General features: G+C 45.1%; 1 protein-coding gene across 6 annotated transcripts in view; it reads left to right on the top strand.

The window, feature by feature from the left end:
- Positions 1-24,244, top strand: part of GANC (glucosidase alpha, neutral C) — a 140,025-nt gene that overhangs the window by 4,749 nt on the left and 111,032 nt on the right. For 3 of the 6 annotated variants that reach the window (XR_015872495.1, XM_088456494.1, XM_088456492.1), the window contains exons 3-4: positions 15,493-15,549; positions 21,182-21,290. Coding sequence is in view for 5 of the 6 variants with exons in the window: in XM_088456494.1 (XP_088312620.1) it covers positions 15,493-15,549; positions 21,182-21,290 (166 nt within the window). In the remaining variant the exon portion in view is untranslated. The remainder of the gene's footprint in view (positions 1-15,492; positions 15,550-21,181; positions 21,291-24,244) is intronic. The other 3 variants (XM_088456496.1, XM_088456495.1, XM_088456493.1) reach the window with 2 other exon arrangements.

The following is a 24,244-nucleotide window of genomic DNA, read 5'->3' as shown; positions in this document are numbered from 1 at the left end:
GAACTCTATCGTGCCCCCGAAAAAGGGGCATGGCCACAACAAAAAGGGGCGTGTCTTTCAGCACTCTTGTGGGAGTAAGTGTCAGGCTGCCCCCAAACTCTCCCTACCAGCGGTGATCGCAACAGCTACAAGGGTAGGGTGCATTCTGCCCTTTTGAATCGGGTAGGGCGCCGCGTCCCGCTAAAACAGTTTTAGTGGTATTTAATGTTGTTTTGGTAAATAATTATTCAAATGCTTAATGGGACCCTACACGTAATGATATATTGTAAGTTTACAATAACTTTTATACAGTGTCAACTGTAGTTTGTATTTAAAGGTCCATACGTCTCTGAAGGATAAGTGTTAGTAACATACGTGCACCTTGCATGTCCATTGTTTTAATTCAACTAGAACCTCTGGTTAATAGTTCAGTTACAGCCAGACACTCTCGAACTCATTCAGAGTCGGTCGTTGCGGCCGCACGGTCGTAGGGGAAAGGGGCCGGATATGTAAATGAAGCGATCACAAGTTGCGGTCCTAAGATGAGATCGTTTGCTGAACGACCGAGGGTAAGAAGCGGTCGTAAGACTAAATCACGCCCCCTTCTCGATCACAACACACGTCATCTCCTGGGATATAAGGATTAATCTCGAGCATCGTGAATCATCGAAGCTGGTCGTAGAGCTTAAGGTTGACCATACCCCCTCTTAAGCACTACGATCAAGTTAGTGTACAAACCTCCCATGTCACGTGTGCCATGACACTACTTAGTTAATTATGCACTCCCGTTAAACGCCGTTCACATAATTAGGCACGCCTGTGTTCGGATCTCCACTCCCCCGTTTTCAAGCACCTTCCCCTGTTACCACTCACAAACGCCTCATTCTGTCACTCAAACTACCGACCTGGCTGTGTTCAAGGAGAGAGAAATTTGTGATAGTAGCAGCTAGTTTGCGCATGCGCATTGCAAACTTTACGCATGCGCAGTTCAGCGAACATCGGCTGTGTACGACCGTGCGGCCGCAACGACTGACTCTGAATGAGGTCCTCTGAGCCTTATATCCAACTTGCATAAAGCTTTTCCAATTTGATTTGGATAACGTTTAACCACTCATTAGGTTTGTTTGCCAACTTAAGTGATTCTTTTCTTATAAGAAAGACAGTAATTTATAACATTTTTGCTGGTACTAGGACACACCTACTGTATGGAAATAAAATCCGATTCATTACACTAGGGAACAAAAAATTATTATTTTTTTCTTGCCAAGGATTTAAGATCTGTTTGATAGTACTCACGGGTCCTATTTGCGCATTAGATCTTCGCTATAACTGAATGGCTCCAATTTTCAAATTAATGAGAAATTATAAAATTCTATTATTTTCTCCATTTGAAGTAATGAACTTAGTTTAGCTTTTTTAACAACTACCCTCTTCCAACAATAACACTAATTTGTTTTATTTGTGATAACGTAGCTGGTAGTCACGTTTGAGACACATAACACATTAAAATCTCCTCACTAACGCTGGGAGGAGGCGTGGAAGTGCACTAGTGAGCCTGCTGGGACATCCTCAGACCACAGCCACGCCTCCTCCCAGCATACAGGGAGGAGTAACACATTCATATCGCCTCACTAACACTGGGAGGAGGTGTGGCAGTGCACTGCTGAGCCTGCTGGGACATCCTCAGACCACAGCCACGCCTCCTCCCAGCATACAGGGAGGAGTAACACATAACACATTCATATCGCCTCACTAACACTGGGAGGAGGTGTGGCAGTGCACTGCTGAGCCTGCTGGGACATCCTCAGACCACAGCCACGCCTCCTCCCAGCATACAGGGAGGAGTAACATATAACACATTCATATCTCCTCACTAACACTGGGAGGAGGCGTGGCAGTGCACTACTGAGCCTGCTGGGACATCCTCAGACCACAGCCACGCCTCCTCCCAGCATACAGAGAGGAGTAACACATAACACATTCATATCTCCTCACTAACGCTAGGAGGAGGCGTGGCAGTGCACTGCTGAGCCTGCTGGGACATCCTCAGACCACAGCCACGCCTCCTCCCAGCATACAGGGAGGAGTAACACATAACACATTCATATCTCCTCACTAACACTGGGAGGAGGTGTGGCAGTGCACTGCTGAGCCTGCTGGGACATCCTCAGACCACAGCCACGCCTCCTCCCAGCATACAGGGAGGAGTAACACATAACACATTCATATCTCCTCACTAACACTGGGAGGAGGCGTGGCAGTGCACTGCTGAGCCTGCTGGGACATCCTCAGACCACAGCCACGCCTCCTCCCAGCATACAGGGAGGAGTAACACATAACACATTCATATCACCTCACTAACACTGGGAGGAGGTGTGGCAGTGCACTACTGAGCCTGCTGGGACATCCTCAGACCACAGCCACGCCTCCTCCCAGCATACAGAGAGGAGTAACACATAACACATTCATATCTCCTCACTAACGCTAGGAGGAGGCGTGGCAGTGCACTGCTGAGCCTGCTGGGACATCCTCAGACCACAGCCACGCCTCCTCCCAGCATACAGGGAGGAGTAACACATAACACATTCATATCTCCTCACTAACACTGGGAGGAGGTGTGGCAGTGCACTGCTGAGCCTGCTGGGACATCCTCAGACCACAGCCACGCCTCCTCCCAGCATACAGAGAGGAGTAACACATAACACATTCATATCTCCTCACTAACACTGGGAGGAGGTGTGGCAGTGCACTGCTGAGCCTGCTGGGACATCCTCAGACCACAGCCACGCCTCCTCCCAGCATACAGAGAGGAGTAACACATAACACATTCATATCTCCTCACTAACACTGGGAGGAGGTGTGGCAGTGCACTGCTGAGCCTACTGGGACATCCTCAGACCACAGCCACGCCTCCTCCCAGCATACAGAGAGGAGTAACACATAACACATTCATATCTCCTCACTAACGCTAGGAGGAGGCGTGGCAGTGCACTTCTGAACCTACTGGGACATCCTCAGACCACAGCCACGCCTCCTCCCAGCATACAGGGAGGAGTAACACATAACACATTCATATCTCCTCACTAACACTGGGAGGAGGTGTGGCAGTGCACTGCTGAGCCTGCTGGGACATCCTCAGACCACAGCCACGCCTCCTCCCAGCATACAGAGAGGAGCAATGGAGAGGACCGAGTGACGCAGTTAGCACACCTCCTGTTCCTTTGTTCGGCCCTCTCTCTGTACCACCACAACCAATTTCCCGCCGTTTGGGCTTGTTTTGTTCAGTACGTCCCCGGCTTTTGTTGGGAGTTAGCACTGAATGTGTGAAACAAAACGTTTTCGCCGTAAACATGAGTTCTTCTCGGAGACGGTGTACAAACAACCCTGATGTTTTTTGTTATATTTGTAGCATATGTAGTGTTGCAAAAGAAAGAAAAAATATAACTGTGTTCGTAAAACAAGCGTATCAGGCTTATTTTGGACGTCACATAAGCCAGCAAGATAAGATTTGGATGCCTCACAAAGTTTGTAAAACCTGCGTGAAATCACTCTGCAATTGGCCTAAAGGTGATCGAAAAAGACTTAATTTCGGCATACCTATGATGTGGTGTGAGCCAAAAGATCACTGAAGTGACTGCTATTTTGTGCTGTAAATATGAAGGGTATGAATCTATTTAAGAAACGCAATTAGGAATACCCAAGTATGAATTCTGCAAAACAACCGATACCACATAGCAAAGTTTTACCTGTACCATCATTCAGTTATTTGTGCAAAGTTGAATATGATGATATGGAAATGTTACTTTCATCCAGTGCAAGTGACAACACAGATGAAAGTGAGTTTGAAGAAAGTTCCTCTACTCCAAACAAATTTTCTCAAAAGGAACTAAACGATTTAATTTGTGACTAGAATTTATAGAAAAAAGGAGCTGAGCTTTTAGCATCCAGACTTCAAGAAAAGCACTGTCTTGAGCCGGATGTTACGCCTTCGTCGTATCGAAATAGAGAGCAAGCCATACTGCCATTCTTTAGCCTAGATAACAATCTTGTGTATTGTAACAATATTCCGGAACTTCTCTAGATGATGGATTTATCAGAATATTGAGCAGAACACTGGCGGCTCTTTTTGGATAGTCCTAAAAGGAGCTTAAAATGTGTATTACTGCACAATGGGAATAAATTTGCGTCGATTCCTATCGGTCATTCAACAAAACTTAAAGAACAATATGAAAATATCAAGTTAAGCTGCATACACACGTAACTATTTTGTTAGTGAACGATTTTCGTTCAGTTTTTCTTTTGAAAAAGTGAACGATTTTTTGAAGTGTAATGAACGATGTTTTGAACGATTTTTTCAACGATGAACGAAAAATGTTCCTTCCCTTAATGAAAATCATTAAGTTGGTCAGTCAGAAATGGACGATGAACTACAAACGGGAACACGCATGAACGATTATCGTTCATCGTTATAACTCAGAAACTGAACTCTTTTTTGAACGATAACGACGTCGTTATAGTTAAATCGTTAAAAAATCGTTACGTGTGTACGCACCTTCAGTCTTAGAAAAAATTACTTATTCTCAACATCAGTGGTCTGTTTGTGTCGATTTAAAAATGATAAACTTTCTTCTTGAATAAACGAGGGAAAGGGGAATTTGGGAAAAAGGGGAACGCAGCACAGGAAGTAATGGGTGTAGTTTCAAATAATAGGGAATTCAAAAATTGGTTACATTGTTTACAAAAAATGCCCCATAATCATGTATATTTAACAAAGGGTTAGGTATCAATAAGCAAAAAGAAGAGAGAAAAAAGGATAACGCCCATGGAAGGGGCACACTTTGTCACAATATAATTAAATATGTACTTATTATTTAACATGTAAAATTTGAAATGAGATAGGGCAAAATGTAAAAAAAGGGAAAAAATATGTTAAGCAGAATGAATTGGACTATTAATATGTGTGTGTGTATATATATATATATATATGTGTGTGTGTGTATATATATATATATATGTATATATAATATAAATCCTTGAAAAACAGAAAATCCAAGGAAATGATGCATGATGCCCATAGAGTGAACCTATAACCTATAGAAAATATTGTTACCCAGCAATAACACTGTATGAGGCTGGGAAAGTGTGTTCACACTCTCTATATGAGACTAACAATAAGATGCATGTGACAAATTACCGTTAATATCTTATGTTGTCAAGGAAAATCCACAGCAGTAAATGTAAAGGTGCAAATAAATATATATATATTTCATATAAACAACATTGTTGCAACAAAGAAAAACAAAACTAATTGCTGTACTACAAATAAATCATTCATCATTTCTTCCCAAGGTGCTGAGTCTAAAGTGCTGTGTGCAAAAACATAAGTCAAAAAGCATGGAGAGTGTTTCTACTAACCAATGACAGATGTGACAAGTGACAGGTTTATTTTCAATAGATGTCTAATGTATCTGATGGTGTAATCATTTATGCTAATAATGAACAACAACAAAATATAAATTAAGGCGAAAATACTAAATATATTGACACATTTGTCATAAATAATTCACTGCATAAATAAACAAAAATAATACAATGCAGCAGCACCACCATGGACCTCATAACTCTTGAATTGTGGTCTTGGAAGTTCAGGTGTCCCTCAGTATGCAGTATTCGTAGTAATTATGTCCCCTTTAGTAAATACTAAAGATGAAGAAATAGTGCCTGTGTACTGTACTTAACAGAACAAAGATCTGCTTTTGCCAGTCTTACTCATGTGTTGGACTGTATTGGACTGGGAATGAGAGTCCCTGTCCCGTGGCACAGTGAAGAAACAAACATACTTTCTCTGTTGTCAGTGCGGGCAGTGTACTCACTCTGTTTCTGCAGCATTGCAAGGTGAAAGTACATAGGCGGCAGCTGATAAGAGTCTAGTGAAGAGAAAAAGAAATAGATAACTGTCGGCAAGAGGTGGGGACTAGAGATCGTGGTGCATGAAGGCCCTGTATGCACAAGGTAAAAGGTTGAAGACCCCTGGCTTATGGGGTAGTCGTGCAAAACAAAAGCACTAGCAGCAAACGGTATGACCTCACAAGGCAGACAACTATCATGAATTAATCCACTACATGCTCAAATGTTTAGAGAAAGTAGGTGCCAACATGAGTATTAAAGTACATTTTTTGTATAGCCATTTAGATGACTTTCCGTCTAATCTAGGAGATTTAAGCGAAGAACAAGGTGACCGGTTCCACCAGGATATTCAGGTAATGGAAGAAAGATATCAAGGAAGGTGAGATCGTCACATGATGGCCGATTACTGTTGGAGTCTGTAGAGGGACTACCAGCAACAAGAATACAAAAGAAAATCCTACAAAAAAACAGTTCTCATAGCTTCCTAACACTTATGTATGTAATTATCCTGTGTCTTTTTATAACATTTTACAAATCAAATTTAATCAGAATAAAAAAAATATATTTTTAACTATTTTTAACATTGTTTAATTTTTCATATATAGTAAAGACATATGCATATCTCAAAAACTAGGTCTGAATCAGGCCCTTAGTGTATATATACGGTATATAGATGTCTAAGGGGCCAAATGCAATAATGCACAAACTGCAGGAATCGGTGTGATTCTGGCAATATAGTCGTTTTAAAACATTAAAACCACCTGCCTAATATTGTGTACGTCCCCCTTGTGCCGCCAAAACAGCTCTAACCTGTCAAGGCATAGACTCCAAAATAATGAAGGTGTTCTCTGGTATCTGGCACCAAGACGTTAGCAGCAGATCCTTTAAGTCCTGTAAGTTGCGAGATGGGGCCTCAATGACTCAGACTTGTTTTTCCAGCACATCCCCAGATGCTTGATCAGATTAAGATCTGGGGAATTTGAAGGCCAAGTCAACACCTTGAACTATTTGTCATGTTCTTCAAACCATTCCTGAAAATTTTCAGCAGTGTGGCAGGGGCATTACCCTGCTGACAGAGGACCTGATTCAGACCTGCTCGCTAGCAAGCGGCTGCTCGCTGCAGATGATGTTTGCTAGTGTGCGCATACATGTAGTTCGCAGTGCGCATGCGCAAACTAGTACGAGCGATCGGAATGTGCTCGGTTGCCCTGCAAAGACAGCCCAGTGGAATGAGTGAAAGCAGAGGCCGTTTGTGGGTGGTAACGGGCAGGCCAGTAGTAACGGGGGAGTGGAGTTGTGGACGCAGGCGTGCCAGAGTGTTTTCACGTCGTTTCTGGGGCGTGTATAATTAATAGGCAGCGTCATAGTACACGTCACCTGGTTGAATAATACACTGATGTGCTCGCAGTGTTTGCGGTAGGGTACAGTCAACCGTAAGCGCTGCGGTCAGATCCGATGGAACCCGATGGTTGTAAATACTTCCTGGAGATGACATACGCTAGTGGGCGGCTAAAGACAGGCTGGTGGGCGTCTGTAAACACAAAGTGTTCGCTTGCCAAGACATAGTGGGCGTGCTTATGCCTTGCCGTGGGAGCCGCTGCCTTGACGTCACTTAGCTGAATTTCCGTACGCTGGGAGCAGGGTGCCGCATCTAGTGAGCAGGTCTGAATCAGGCCCAGAGACCACTGCGACCAGAGAATACCGTTAACATGAAGGGATGTACTTGGTCTGCAACAATGTTTAGGTTGGCGGTACATGTAAATGTAACATTCACATGAATGCCAGGATACAAGGTTTCCCAGTAGAACATTACCCAGAACATCACAATGCCTCTGCCAGCTTGCCTTCTTCCTATAGCGCATCCTGGTGCCATTTCTTCCCCAGGTAAATGACGCACAGGCATCTGGCTGTTCACATGATGTAAAAGAAAACATGATTCATTAGGGCAGGCCAACTTCTTCCATTGATCCATGGTCAATGGTCCAGTTCTGATGCTCACGTGCCAATTGTAGGCACTTTAGATGATGGACAGGGGTCAGCTTGGGCACTATGGTCTGCAGTTACTCAGCAAGCTGCAATGCACTATGTGTTCTGACAACTTTCTATCTTAGCCAGCACTAACTTTTTCAGCAATTCGTTCTACAGTAGTTCTTCTGTGGGATAGGACCAGACTGGCTAGCCTTCGCTCTCCACACGCATCAATGAGCCTTGGCCACCCATGACCCTGTCGCTGGTTCACAGGTGTCCTACCTCGGACTACTTTAGGTAGGTACTAACCAAATCATACCAGGAACACCCTACAAGACTTGCAGTTTTGGAGATATCCTGACCCAGTCATCTAGCCATCGCAGTATGGACTTTGTCAGAATCGCTTGCCCATTCCTCTATCATCTGATTTGGGGCATACTGCATATCTTGACAATGCGTAGAGGGGCAGGCACAGTGGTATAGGCACTAAGTAGTTTAGTGTGAAGCCCGCCCTCTTCTGACCCCAACACTTCCACTGGACCTCTGTTTTTTATTTAGGCACGTTTTAGATAGCTCTTATTTCTTCCTTTTACACTGCACATCAGTCGCTGTATACAGGGCTAAGCGTGCTTGTTAGAGCGGAACATAGTAGCTGAAGCATCCTCCTGCTCTGTGACCGGATCTTTGGGGAGACACCGCTTCACTGACTGAACAGTGGGCCTGATTCACTAAAGCTCGCAACTGCAATTACTATAGCGGTTATGCACACAGTTCATCTGCGATAGTTTGCTAATTCATTACGATCGCTATGCCGTCGCAGCACTACACAAGGACACCCACTTTACCATACACATGTTTAGCAAGACTGCGAAACCATCTGTGCAATCGAGTACCATCGCAGCCTCATGCACACTTGCACAAGCTCTGACCTTACGCAGAAATTGCTAACTTCCACGCACGCTATGAGACCTCAGGCTGCGTAGGGCATCGCCGTGGATAATTTATGCACACCCCTGCAACAGCGGTCAAGCGCACTGGCACGACTGCGTTTCGTAGACCACCCCCCGTCACCACCCACAAACGGCACTTTCTGTCAATCACTCTGCGATGGGTCTGAGTAGTCACTGCAATCGCAATCCCGAACACAGAGGCCGGCACGCGCAATGCATAAGCATGCGCTGAACGAAACAATCAGCTGATTGCGTGTGTAAACGCAGTTGCGAACGGTAAAGAATCAGGCCCCATGTCCGGTGCTCTACCATCACAAGGACATCTGTCTGGATGCAGATAGGGTAATCTCAGCTTACCTCTGTGGTACGCTGGGCTGCGACCTAGCCACGGTATGCACTTGGTACACAGCACCTCTCAGGGTGTTCCTGTGACTGGGTCCCGCTGCTGCTCTGCTGTACTCACTTAGCTGTGGGTTAAGGGGACATTGGAGGCTTTGGGTACTTTACAGCCTGTTCCTGCTGTCCCCAGCCCGTTCCCAGTACTCCTTAGCATGGTACACCTACCCCAGCCCTCCTTGGCGGGCTTCACTAGACGCTCCGCGCCATCTTTACCTTACTGACTCAGAAAAGACAATAAGTATTTTCACACTGGGGTACCTGCATAAGTGGGTGTTTTGGCTACTCTTGGGGGATTTTTATACCCTGACTGTCAGCAGTGTGCAGGTTGTTTGGCAGTTAATGAGGACCTCTCCATTAGGTTGATTAGCCCATCTGCTGTCACGTCATAGTGGGCTTTTTGGGCATTTACTACTGTTGTGGGGACAGCCTGTCTTACAGGCTAAAGTTACTGGCCCTGGCTGATCATTTGTAGTGTTAGCCCGCTGTCTCATTCCTATCAGAGGGATACTTTATCAGACAGGCTTATAACAAGATATAGGGATTCTGTGACACAATGGCCCTCATTCAGAGCGCACGCTCTGAATGAGGGCCGGCCTCCATGAAAATGGAGCGTCCTCCTGGACGCTCGTATAGCTGTGGGTCACCACCCACAGGCTATACGAGCGTGCAGTTTGATGGCCGCGATGGTCTTGACCATCGCGACCATCGAAACTACGAGCCGGAGCCTGCGGTTGAGGTTTTCAACCGCAAGCTCCGGAGTGATTTTGGCTCTATCAGAGCCAAAATCACTCCCACTGACATCACTAGTGATGTCAGTGGGCCGGCTTCTGACGGGAGGCGTTCCCGTGGGATCAATCAACATCGACAGCACGCCCCCTTTGATCAGACACAACGAGCGAAGGACTTTCCTTCGCTCGTCGCGTCTGGCGCATGCGCACGACGGAGCTCCCTCCGTCGTGCGCATGCTCAGTCCAGAACATCGACCCACTTGCGAGCGGACAGCCGCTCGCGAGTGGGTCTGAATCAGGCCCTATGTTTTTTTTGTCCTTATTTTACTGTTATACACACTACAGCTGCACACAGAGATGTTTCATATTCATGCTCTACTTGGTTCAGTAATTTTCTCTTTGAAGTTAACCTTTCACCCTTTTCCGCCTGCACTAATCCTTTCATAAGAAGGCTATTAGGCAGGTTATCAACAGTATCTACAACAGTTTTTTTCTGTTTCACAACAACATGTCAGGGAAGGCAGTAGAAGCTGCCAAGTCTAAGCAGGGTGCTTCCACTGCATTATTCTATGTAAACACACCAGACAAAATAATATAGAATGCTCACATTAGACGTTAACATGGCGTTACATCACCTCCTGCTTTAATGACAGCTCGGATTTCCGAGGCTTGGTATCAATATGACTCTGGATCACATTCATGCATTGCGCCCATTCCATGACCAAGTGGTCCTTCATTGCAGCCAAATTCAGAGGGTCTTTGTGTTTCTTCTTCACAGCCCAGATGTGGAACAAAATTAACTAGAAGTCGCACAGAGCCAGGAGCTCTCTGTGCCGGCTGTGAAGCCAAGCTCGTGGATCAGGCGTCTAGTGGTTTTGATATTGAGGGCCGTATTCAATTAGAAGCGAAAAGCTGTTTTCCGCGGATAAGTTTTGCATGGTCGGAACTTAAGTCCAAATTCAATTCCATCCGTTTTTCGTCTACGCGGAAAGTCACTGCAATGTAATAGGCGAAAAAGATTCGCCTAAGAATTGCAGGAGAAAAGAAGTGCAATTTTTTTTATTTTGGGTGGGGAAACCTGTGTCAAAAAATCCGGTGGGAAAACATAAGAACACCCCAAAACAGTACTTTCATTTAGGGGGCGAAAAAGTACAAGGTGGGGAGACGAGCATAAAACTAGCGAAATAGCCTTCTTAGGGGTCTGCAAGGATGCGTCAGGTGCTTTTAGGATTGCAGGTGCATGCCACAGGTGCTTTTTTCACTTTTTTTAAAACTTCACTTTAGAGTCAAGTACCCCAAATTTGATTGGACTACTTAATTGCACCAAAAAATACTGCTTAATGCCATCCTTCACCACTTTTACAAAGACGCAAATAACAAGGATTTTCAACAACTTCAGTACCCCAATTAGTTTTATTAGGGCTATTGGAACACAACTACAATGATCCCCAATGTTAGTGCATCTTTTTGGGTGGTTCAGACTGATTTCCCCAATTCTGACAGTACTTTCCGCCTGTTCCGCATTCGCTGCTTGCCGTTTTCGCTTGGTTTATAATTGAATACGGCAAATAGCGGGGGCATGCACGATAAGATCTCACGTCCAAAACAGGCGATGTAGGCAAAAAGTCGGGCAGGCGAAACTTTCTTGCTAATGCAAAACTAATTGAATACCGCCCTGAGTCGGTGATTCCGGAGTGGCCAAAATCCATGGCACAGGCCGTTGCGGAGTTATCCAAGCGTATTGATCGTCAGTCTGAGGTTAGTGTTCATTCTCTCCCCTTTGGCCAGACGGCACCAGAGCCTCTATTGGATCCTTCTGCTGAGACATTTTTGGCCCGTAACGTGAGTAAATGTCTTTCCAAGATATCCGCTTCTATGGAGAGGATTCTAGATTTTTAGAATCCTCTAGTTCTGCCAACTCCAGTTGTTACCTACGGGCACTTTTCCTGGAGAAACTGGCTCTGCAAACTCCTCACAGGAGGAGGAAGAACTCATAGACCCTGACTGGGAGGATATGTCCGGACGGGAGGAGGATGCACCTGCCAGTGTTAACGTCCCCAAAGTGGTGGAAGCTGTTTCCCTGACCCTCAGCCATCAGAACCTGAAGTTTCAGAATCCACGTTTTCTTTGATTAAACGAAAGAAAAAGCAGTTGTCTACTTTCCCTGCCTTTTCACATTTTTGGGATATTTTAAAAGAGACTTGGCTACATCTGGATAAGAAATTTTAGATTCCTCCGAGATTCAGATTTTGTTATCTTTTTGCGGAAGTGGACACCAAGTTTTGAGAGGTCACACCCGGGTTGATTCTACTATAACCATACTGGCGAAGGCCACGGTTATTCCTATGGTGCAGACAGTCACCTTGAAGGACCAAACTAATCGAAAAAGTTAGGCCTTGTTGGAGTCCATGTTTTCTTTTATGGGTGTTTCTCTGCCCCATTTTGGATGTTGCATGGGTCAACAAAGCAGTTGAATCCTGGAATGAACAGTTGGTGGTCTTGGTTAGAGGTGGAAGGAGATTCTTTCGAACTTCTTACTTCAGTGGATCAGATCCGCAAAACTTCCATTTATATTGGTGACTCCTCTCTGGATGCAGCTTTTTTACTGACGTGTGTGTCTGCTGTGGCAGTCAGCAGATCTATTTGGACTCACCACAAGGTCTCTACCTCAAAGACAAAACCTCCCTGATTTTGTTCCTTTCGTTTCTCTGGAAGGGCAAGTCTCAGTCCTTCAAAGGTAATGCAACTTACATCGGAAGGGGATCCTTCAGAAGACAGCATAGGGCAACCTTCAGAGGACACTGTTCTGCCAGATTTCGCCGGCCCTGGCCCAACCCCTTTGACAAGCCAGCTACATGACTCCAAGGGGATCTGACCCCATCCTCCAGTGGTAGGGGCTTGTCTGCTCAGGTCCGTAGACATCTGGCTACAGTCCCCACAAGACCTCTGAATTTGCGGTATTGTGTCCAGAGGTTACATCCTGGACCTGGTAGACCCCTTGCCCACAAGGTTTATGGTCACTCTTCTTCCCCAGAACCCATCCAAACGTACGGCTCTGCTGTCTGCTGTTCATTCTCTTTTAGATTCCAGAGTCATTGTTCCAGTTCCATTTTCCCTTGTGGGAAAGACGGTCATTCCATCCACTTTTGAATTTAAAACATGAATCAACGTGAATCCACATTTTTTATGGTAAAATTTAAAATGGAGTCTCTTCGCTCGGTTGTCAGCCTGATGGAGGGTGCCAAATTTTTAACGTCTGTAGATACCAAGGGCGCTTACCTTCACATTCCTATTTGGAGAGGCCATCATCAGCTCCTCTGCTTTGACATAGGACACCTCTATTACCAGTTTCAAGCCCTACCATTTGGTCTGTCCACTGCTCCCAGGGTTTTTTCCTTGTTGAGGCAGAAGCAAATCACCACTATTCCTTATTTGGATGACCTCATAAAGGTAGCTTCACAGACTTTCCTTCTACAACATCTGCGGGTTGTGGTGAGCTTAGAGCCTCAGTTGATTTTTAAATTACCCCAAGTCCAACTTCACTCCCGCTCAGAGTATGGTGTTCTTAGGTCTCATATTCGACACCCTATTTTAGAAAGATTTCCTTCCTCCTCGGAAGATCCAGGATCTCCAGTCGTTGGTGCGTTCGCTTCTTCAGCTACTGTACTTCGAGTTTCTATTCTCCCATGTCTGCAATTTCTGGGGAAGTTGCTAGCTTCCTTTGAGGTGGTCCCCTTTTCCAAGTTTATTGCTCGGCCTCTTCAGAGCCAGATCCTGCGTCAGTGGTCCAGGACAAGCTCTCATCTGGACCAACAGCTCTTCCATCTGTCCCCTTAGGCACACCAGTTGATTCAGTGGTGGCTCCATACCCACAATCTATCCAAGGGATCCCCGTTCTAAGTTTGAGACTGGGTTCTGATCATCACGGATGCCAGCCTGATGGGAGGGGTGTGGTTACTCTGGCCTTCCGACTTCAGGGTCTCTGAGAAGGAATCCACTCTCCCCATCAACATCCTGGAGTTGAGGATGTTTCGGAATGCACTAGTCCAGGCTCAGCCAGTCTCGCAAGGTAGACCTGTTTGGATCCAATCAGACAATTCCGACTGTTGTAGCCTATATAAACAAGTGAGGTGGGGGGGGAGTTGTCAAGCCATGTGGGAGGTGTCTCACATCCTTCTTTGGGCAGAACGCAGGGTCCCTGCCATTTCTGCCATCCACATTTTGGGCACGGACAGCTGGGAAGTGGATTCCTCAGTCACCACACTGTCCATCCTGGTAGTGGGAACTCCACCAAGAAGTGTTTCATCTGATCTCTGACCAATAGGGGTTGCCCAACATAGTCCTCATGGCCTCCCGCTTAAACAAAAAGCTTTCGGTGTACGGGGCTCACTTAAGGGATCCAAGAGCAGTTCATGACGGCATTTTGTTTCTTCCATCTGGTATATCTCTTTCCACCGATATCCATGCTGGCCAGGGTTCTCCAACAAGAGGGTCTTCCTGTGATCCTTGTAGCCCTGGACTGGCCCCGTCATCCTTGGTATGACCTCCTTCAGGTCATACTGGCGGACGTCCCTTACCACTTTTCTCTCTGAGGGGATCTCGTTCATCAAGGACTATGCCTACACCTAGATTTACCTTGTTTAGCTTTGATGGCATAGTTCTTGAAACTCAGATCCTGAGGACCCGGGCGGTAGTTCAGACCATGATTCAGGCTTGTAAGCCAGTTACTTCCAAGATTTATCATCATATCTGGAAACTTTATATATCTTGGTGCGAGTGACAGTCTCTTTCCCAGGCTGCTTTTTGACTACAGATGTGTCCACATACATCTAGCCTCCTTGTGCATTAAACAGCCCTTCTAGGTGCGACTAGGTAATACAGAGCATCGTTTCGTACAACTTTTCCCTTCAAATGCGTCTTATTCGCAAAGTAATGTGAATAAGACGCACAAGCAACTTATGCTGATTAAAGTGATATGCTGCATGTCTATATTCTGTGTGCGACTACAGGTGCATCTGCATGCAAAATGCTACGTTACAGTATCACAGCCGCTAATGTATCTCCTCTTTGCACACGGTGCATGCTGAGTAGCTAAGCATACGTAACTTTGAACAACTATGGGCAGATCAGATCAGCCACTTCTCCACATGCGTCTGAGTGGGTGTAACTGCTGCAATGGGGAGTTCACACGTAAGATAAGTGTTCCAAGGATGTGGGCATGTTGACGGAATTGTAGGCTATTCAGAGGTGAGAGTACGCAGAGGTCCCACTGATTTCAGATGGATGTCCTGCACCAAGACTAGGGCAGGTACGTCCATGCATGCTGGTATTGACAAATGTTCATTTCACAAATGTATGGTTCAGGGCGGTGTGACTGGATAGATACAGCCAATTCTGACTACAGATGGAGCCAGAGATCTGCATTTGTCTCCAAGCGTTCAATGTGACTGCATCTGCGGCTAACTTGTGTGTACTCTGAACCAGCCCCTTTGTCTCTGTAGCCGACTATATTAATTGTAAATAAATGCATTTTAAAAACAATAACCCACTCTTTTTTTCAGTGTACTTATTGAGGACAACAACAAATTTAAGAAATGCAGCCAGATTGGATTTTACAGGTAAACTCGCTGATGTAACTGATGTGGTACATTAAAATTGTTACATTTTTTTTGTGTATTGGTGAAAAATTATCACATTTATTTACTCAGTTGAAAATAATGAATCATTCATTTTGGAAAATTTCTGTTGGCTGTAAACAGATTTCTCCATGGATATTGGTTTGTATACAGGGAATGTTTAGGTTTGGTTACACTGGACTGTGATTTCAAGCTAAAGTGCAATAAACCTTATTTAGAACTATTTTCTGACCTAGAAATGTCTTCTTATACTATGTTACCTATACACCCCAAAAAATTGGGAGTACAGAAAACAAGAATATATACGAGGGTGGTTCAATAAATAAGACCTCTCATTGCGTAAATGTATTCACCTTGTACATATACATATAATCAATAGTATGGCATTGGTACAGATTATTTTCCCACATAGTCCCCATACTTGTCTAGCATTTTTCCAACGGCACACCAAGGCAACTATCATAGAAGAAATCAGTGTCAAGCACCTGAAGCTAGGACATGACGGCTTGCTGAACTTCACTGTCCGTTGCAAATCGCCTTCCACCCAGGTGCTTCTTCAATGGTCCAGAGAGATGGAAATCACTCTGTGCCAGGTCAGGGATGTAGGAAAGATGGTTTGGTAGCTCCCAATGGTAGCTCCGTAACAAGTTACACGTGTTGTCTGGTGTTATCGTGCAGCAATATGACACCTGTTCGCAGCAACCCACATCGGTTTCGACAAATTGCTTTCCGTAACCTACTCAGTGTGCAATAACAGACAGGATTCACAGTATCTCCCATAGGAAATCAACAAGAAGCACACCCTTGTGGTCCCAGCACACGGTCGCCATGACCTTATATGCTGATGGAGCTGCTTTGAATTCCTTTGAAGGTGAGGACGACGCGTGTTCCCATGTCATGGATGCTTGCTTCGCCTCTGGTGTCACATGGTGCACCCACATTTCATTGCTTGTAATAATATGCTGCAGGAACTGCTCTCTCTCCTCATGGTACCACGTCAAGTGCACGAGAGACAATCCCGTCCTATTGGTTTTGTGAATTTCCGTGAGTTGCTTTGGTAACCAGCGTGAACACGTTTTCCTGTACCCCAGTGGCTCATGAACATTGTTGTGCAAAGTATCCACTGAGATGTTCAGTTCATCAGTAATATCACTCACTCCAAAGCGTCTGTCCTCCTGAATCAGACCAGCAATGCGGCACAAATTGTCATAATTGACGTGCTTGGCCAGCCGGATCGCTGCTCATCTTGAACATCTGTCCTGCCGATATCATAGGCAGTGCACCAAACCCAAACCTGTTTCTGTGACATGATGTTATCACCCTACAAACTTCGACAAGTAAGTAATGGATTTCAGTTGCTGATGTGCCCTTTAGACGCAGAAATCTGATCACACTACACACTTCAATGTTTGACCATGTTTCTGACAGCCCCGCCATCTTAGAACTGATTTTGGGACAGTATAACTAATGTGAGGCGCAGTCTAATGGCCGTGAGGGGAAGCAGTGGTCTACCTCTGGCTTGGTGGGAAATTAGAATGAAATAGAGAACGTTACACACGTGAGAGGTCTTGTTACCTTACTTACTGAACAACTCTCATATGATGATGCTAAAGTGATCTACAGTAGTCTTGCTGTCATAGAGATAAAAGAGCCAGGCAACATATTTGCTAGATCTCTGGAAAAATGGGACATAGGCCCTGATTCAGAGCCGCTCGTAAGCGGCTGCTCGTTCGTTCCTACCGATGTTCGCACAACTGCGCATGCGTACGGATTTTAATACGCATGCGCGAACCAGTCAGTGCGGCCGAAAATCGTGTGCTCGCTAAATAGCGAATGCCTGCTATTTTGAGTGACAGAATGAGGCGTTTGTGGGTGGTAACAGGGTAAGGTGCTTGAAAACGGGGAGTGGAGATCCGAACGCAGGCGTGCCAAACGGTCAAAACGGGCGTTTTAAGGGTGTGCATAATTAACAAAGCAGCGTCATCGACCATGTCACTTGGTTGTTTTATAGTCAGAACTGCTCGCATGATTGTGGTAGGAAAAACCAACCACAAGAATAGCGAGCAGTTCATACGCCGTCCGATGTACTCGATTAATCTAATAAATAGCGGACATGACGTATGATGCGAGCGGCCAGGGGGCGTTTTTTTCAAAATTACGTTCGCATGTTTTGTTCGCTCGTTCAGACATAGAGGCGTGAACAGACCGCAAAGAGCGAACGGTTCATTTAAATAGCCAGCCCCTTTTTCTGAACGAGCGAGTGCAAATAGCGTCCGGCTCTGAATCAGGCCCATAGGGTTCTCCCAAATAATAAAAAATTAATAAACAAATAAATTAGTTGAAAAATAAGTACAAAATAACTCTCTCATGGGATGACTTTATCTATGTTCCATACCAAATAAACCCCTACAACGGGGACAAAAATGAACCTCTGAGTTTAATTACTCAGATTCCCTTGTTTTCTCTTTAATGCCCTGGGGAACACTGGGCCTTAGTTGGAATGTGGGCGCTTAAAATTTAGCATTAAAATTCTAAACTGCTACCCCTCTACTTCCCTGCAGTCTAAAGGTGCGTATCCACTACACGAGAGTGGAGCGACTGTACGATTACAACATTGTAATCGTGCAATCGTTCATCATCCTGTGCAGTGGATAATGTGCTCACAATGAACGATATGTTGTTCAGTGCAGGCACCCTCCCTCATGCCCGAACATGCACAACCTGTCGTTATCTGCAGGTTCGCCTGCATGTTCAGGCGATGACAAATGCCAACCAGCGGGAGCGCGCATCGCTGGTCGTTGCCGTAATTTTACTGCACGTTTAATGAACGATTAATGAGCGATTGAATGATTACGATGTCGTAAAACAGCACTCACTAACCTTGATAATAACAAACAATAATCGGGAGCCAAATTACTCCAGATTATGACCCATTGTATCTAAATAAACACAATACTATATGTACTGGTCTCACACAGTCTCAATTTGCAATTATATTGCCTATAGTAGTGCTAATTTACATGTTGAGCGCGGAACCGAACGGAACTGTGTAGAACCGAGCCTGCACATCCCTAATATATATATATATCATCATATATATATATATATCATCATGATGGTGTCTCGCCACAACCATCAGCTGCCAAGATATTGCTTCTGCTCCAGGGATCCAGAAGCTCTCCTGGTAGATGCACTAGTGGTTCCTTGGACCTTCCCTCCAATCTTGATGATTTCTCGTTTCCTCCGCAAGTTCAAGCTGAGGGTCGTTCGGACCATGCTAGGAAGCCTTCTTCGGCACGTATTTATCACATGGCTTGGCGTACTTATTTTTCTTGGTGTTCAACCAGAGGTTTTAACCCCCGGTCTTTCCGCCTTTCCCGGATCCTTTCCTTTCTGAAGTTGGGTCTGGACTTGGGCTTTCGTCCTTGAAGGTCCATGTTTTGGCCTTGTCCATCCTCTTCCAAAGGCAGATTGCTCTGTTGCCGGAGGTGCAAACCTTTTTCCAGGAGGTTCATCATGTTCAGCCACCGTTTGTGTCACCTGTAGTTCCCTGGGATCTTTCTTTGGTTCTCCAAACTCACCAGTCGGCTCACTTTGAACCGTTACAGATGGTGGATTTGCTTTGGCTCATGTGGAAAACTGTTTGGTGACGGATTTGAGCGCCCTATTGTTTCGCTACCCATTCCTTGTTTTCCATTCAGACAGGGCTGTACCGTGGACTCACCTGAGCTACCTTCCCAAGGTAGTGCCCCGGTTTCATATTAATCAGGAAATTATGGTACCTGCATTCCCGACTATGGATCTTTCTCAGCCGGAGGCTTCGTTGGATGTGGTAAGGGCTCTCCGCCTTTATGTTAAGAGGACCAGGGAGATTTGCAAGTCGGACTCTCTGTTAGTCTTCTTATAGGATGTCCATAACGGGCTGGCCGGCTACTAAGCAGACGTTGATCCGCTAGCCTCACTTTACAATTCGCTAGGCTTACTCCTTGGTGAACCTTCCTACCCCTGCCGTGGTGACGGCCCATTCCGCCTAGTCAGTGGGGACTTCTTGGGCAGCGCACTGTGGGGCTTCTGCAGTACAGCTCTGTACGGCTGCCACATGGTCGTCTGCTCATACTTTTATCAGGTTTTATGCATTTGATACATAGCATCCTCGGATGTCACCTTCGGGCGTCCTGTGCTCACTGCAGCTCAGGAGTGTCCCCACCCATAGGGGACAGTTTTGGGACGTCCTATTGTCATCCCTGTGCCCTCTTGTGGAGGAAGAAGAAATTCAGACTTAGGTCTTCTCTGTTAAGTCTTCTTCTTCTACTCTATAAGAGGCACAGGGCGCCCACCCTGACGCACCTGTCTACCAGGGTGTGTTTCCTTGGTGACCAGTCTGGCTGTACTTTCCATGGTGTGTATGGTTCTGTATGTATGCCGGTCTTCCTTCTCCTCTTCCTCGCTCCTGCTGGGGGTGGGGTATAGAGGAGAGGAGCCTGGGCTATTTTCAGTTAAGTGTTTGGTGCCCAGACTCTCCTCTCCAGGGTATAACCCAGTGTCATCCCTGTGCCCCTTATGGAGTTGAAGAAAAAGACTTAGCAGGTAGGACATAAGTCTCCTAATCTGTGGCCTTTAGCCAGGGCATTTCGGACGCCACAGCTGCCTCACCAGATGAACCAGCTTGGACAGAATGTCTGTCAAAGTCAGTGTTGTTAAGGTTTACTATAGCCTGGAAAGGATCTCTAAACCACAGACATTTGGTCTTCGGAGGTATCAGACTCTGAATATTGGTCCCTGCAGGAAGATGAGGTGGCTGAATTTTTGAGTTTTTCTCATTCTTCCTCTAGAATTCAAGTAGGAAGCAGAGAGTAGGAAGCAGAGAATAGAGGATTTCTGTTAAGACTTGTGGCAAACACTAAATAATCAAAAGAGCAAGGTGTTTTATGTGCCAGACAATTCGCTATTTAGGAGGAAGAAAAAACAAATTGTTTCCTTATATTTTTCTGCTCATTTGAAATACGTAATTATGCAAGATGTGAACCAAAATTGATCAGAGTTTCCAGGTCTCATACAGGTGTTAAATCCTTTATCCATTCCCCAGCGAGGAGTCTGTCTGTCACATATTATGTCTGTCTAAAAAAACATTATTCTAATTCTTAATGCTATGGCAAAAGGGATAGCATGGGTAGTAAAATTGAAGCTATCCTTAAATCTGTTTACATTTTTGCACGGGAGGGGGGGTCCTTTACACCCTTTAACCCTAACCCTGAATAAGGCCCAATGTGCAGCTACAGATATCCCCAATTATTATGGTATGCCAACATTGCACATTTTACTGCACACCTCAGGGGTGCAAGGAATAATGTTCAATGTTGGTGACCTTGAGGTGCCGGAATTCTGGCCATTTCTCTCGGACCTAACATCCATCACCGCTAATTGAATTACCTTCTGAGTGCTAAATTTAGACTTCCCAGACGCAAGCTGAACCTCTCTATTCCCTAGTGTTCCGGTGTCCTCCAGTGGACTGAAAGAAAGGATTTAACATAGATATAGAAATCCTGCAATTTTAGACCTTTACAATTCTAGTAATAGCCTTTGTTGAATAACATTATCACACATTTTCATACAGAAGACAGAAACTCTTACGCCCAGATCAGTCACCATACCTTGCTCAGTTGGACACACTGAAAGTAGAGAATGGCATTGTCACACTCCACATCATTCACCAGGAAACAAAGGTCAGTGTGTGACATCATGGGGAAATGTTAGTGACCTGAGTTCCACTTGTATTACAAGAGTTGACTACACATGTTCCTATTAGGAAATGGAGATAATCTCACTGAATTTTACGTTGTTATGTACACCTGATGACATTTTCCTCAGATGTTCAGAATATTCCATGACTATTGCCTAAAATGTAATTAATTTAAACTGTATTTAGAATAACAAAATGTGTTTATATTTTAACCTGGTGGACCAGTGGGATTAAGGTACGTCAGGGCAGGCAAAAACTTCAATAGCTGCAGTATTTTGGGGGAGGAGTCATTCCTGGTGGTCCAGTGAAGAGACTTCAGCAACAGCCCCTGAGCGAACTGATATTTGATAGCTGCTGCGGTTCTTCCCCAGCTATCAGATGACTCCAGCAGACCAATTGCCTACTGGGACATAGTAAGACTACAGGCCCTCATTCAGAGCCGCTCGTAAGTGGACGTTCGCTCGTAGTCATCCGATGTTGTACAACCACGCATGCGTCAGTGTAACAGTGCGCATGTGCGTACGGCTGATTGCGATAACTTTTTCAGTCGAACAGCGAACAGGAAGTGACATGTCAAATGTGATTGACAGAACTGTCCGTTTTGGGGCGGTGACGGGGGTGGAGATGGAAAAACGCAGGCGTGTCGAGGCGTTTTTTGGGCGTACATAAATTATCTGATGCGAGCGGCCAATGTGAACGGAAAAAGTCATACGTCACTGTCTGATCCAATTTTCAGTAAGACTGCTCGCTCAGCTTGTGGTCTGGTATAGTCTACCGCAATGACGATGGTCTCTTCGTCCTTCCCTGGGCTCATCGATGGAGTGTCGATTTATCAATTGAGGCCACAGAAACAATCTTCTTTTAATTGTTAAACTGCTTGTAAGGTGTTTCTCTAATAGACTTTTTTTAGTAGCTAAAAACCGAACGCAGGTGAACTACTCAGCTGCTAATTTCGGCCTAATACAATCAATTAGCCAACATTTTTTTTTTGGTGTGTTTTGAAATATTTGTAAGTGTTTTGTTTGTAGTTAAACAATATTGTACGCATGTTTTATTTTTTTGCGAATATTTTATGGCCAAAGAAACCATTTTTTTTTTTTTATCAGTGTTTTGTAAAAATCATTTTTTTATTTAACCCTTGATTTGTTGAAAATTCAAAAATGTTTCTCTTTCCGTTGTATTGTTTGTAATTTTGTTGGATGGATTACCTTTTAACCAGTTTTGTAAGAAATAAACAATAGAATAGAGCAGATTTTAAACTGTTTTTATTTTATTTTTTTTCAGAAAATAAATGAAAAGCACGTAAATAAACATAAATTGCTTGTTTGGCCACACATAAAATTAGTGGCATTTCAGACACAAACAAATTACAATTTAAAAAACAATTCACAAGAAAGGAGAGGGAGGTTTTGGCCATTAAGGAATATGGGGCAAACACAGAGATGGATTGTGGGGAAATTAGCCAGTGCTGTCATTGCCTTTTAGGGCGTTTGGCCGGGGTTGGGAGTGAGCCGGAACGGGTCCGGGAGGTCCTTCGTCTGGCCTGTCCAGAGGCAGATGTTGGGGCCTCTGGACTATGCATAGGGCTAGGCACATTTGGAGGGATGGCTGTTGTTGTGCCAGAGGTGGAGGCTCCTGATGTTCCGGCAGGAAGGGAGGCCGGCTCCAACATGTGATGGTGAACGAGCTGCTCCAGGGCATTAGCAATTCACACGTTGGCCGCAGAATTTGCCTCCAGGGCGTCTGTCACCCATAGCAGACTGGCGTCCAGCCTCAGCAGAATCTCGGTCTGTTGATCCGTTTTAATATTGAGATCACTGAGGAGGGCCACTGCCTGTGAGGGGGAAGACCCTGGACTGTCTTCCACAGGGTCCCCAGCCGGATCTATTGCTTCCTCCCCTGCAGATCCAGAAGAAATTCTGCAGCCAACGCTCACCTCTGGAGCAGACTCATCCGCCTCTGTCTCTGTGAGAAAAAAGAGAAAAGAGTCAAATTAGAATCTAGATATTTTCCAAAACACATTTCAGAGTTGTTAACATTTACCCGGGTCAACATGAGGAGCCGCAAAGTCTGGCATGTCGGTATCCATGTTCGACACGCCAAACACCTCCTCATCCTGCACACACCCCTGTGCCAGCTCCTCCAAATCAGTGAGCTCAAGTGACACAGGGGTGGGACCCCCACCTGTCCCCCTTGCATGCCTAGCCCTAACTGCAAGTTTTTGTTTCAGGCGATATTTGAAGTCGCTCCATCTGTTGAATAAAAAGTTGGCATTATTACTCCAGTATTTTGACCTGTAAACACTTTTTAGTCAAATGTAGTTTGTACGTTCCTGCGTTTGACCTCCCTGGTTGAACATTCCAACTCACTCACTCCATTGACAGCACTGGCTATGTCCCACATTTTCCACCTCTGGCCTGCACCCATATTCCTTGCTGCCTGTTGCAGGGTGTCATTGCACATTTGGACCAAAACCTCCATCTCCTTCCTTGTGAATTGTGGCTGCCTTTTTTTTTTTGGCTTGTTTACTTGGCCTACTAGGCCCAGCAGCCTCTTCCATGTCATCCTCAACACCTTTTTTGAAAAAGATAAAAAAATTGATAATGTAAAATGTTTTCCCAAATATTGTTAATCAATCATTTTCCACAAAAAAGAAAAATACTTACCTGGCGCCTCTTGGCCAGTACCTTGCTGCTCGGTAGTCATTTTTGACTCAACTACAGCAGACCTATTTGGGATTTCAGTGACGTGTTTATACCTGCGTCAGCATTATTCGGCCGCATCATTGATTGTGCGCTTCTATTGTCCGTCCTTAATTTGTGCCGGAAAATAAAGACTATTTATGGCTTGGTGTGACTCGAGTCGAGGTGGCATGTTATGATTGTTGGAGGTTTTGCTTTGGAGTGGATTGTTGACTGATTTTGGAGTAGAAGGAGG

Source organism: Taudactylus pleione, unplaced genomic scaffold, assembly GCF_031769625.1.
Source record: "Taudactylus pleione unplaced genomic scaffold, aTauple2 ptg000707l, whole genome shotgun sequence".
Taxonomy (NCBI): Eukaryota; Metazoa; Chordata; class Amphibia; order Anura; family Myobatrachidae; genus Taudactylus; species Taudactylus pleione.
The sequence above is the reverse complement of the archived record's forward strand: the minus strand, read 5'-3'. Positions and strand labels throughout refer to the sequence as shown.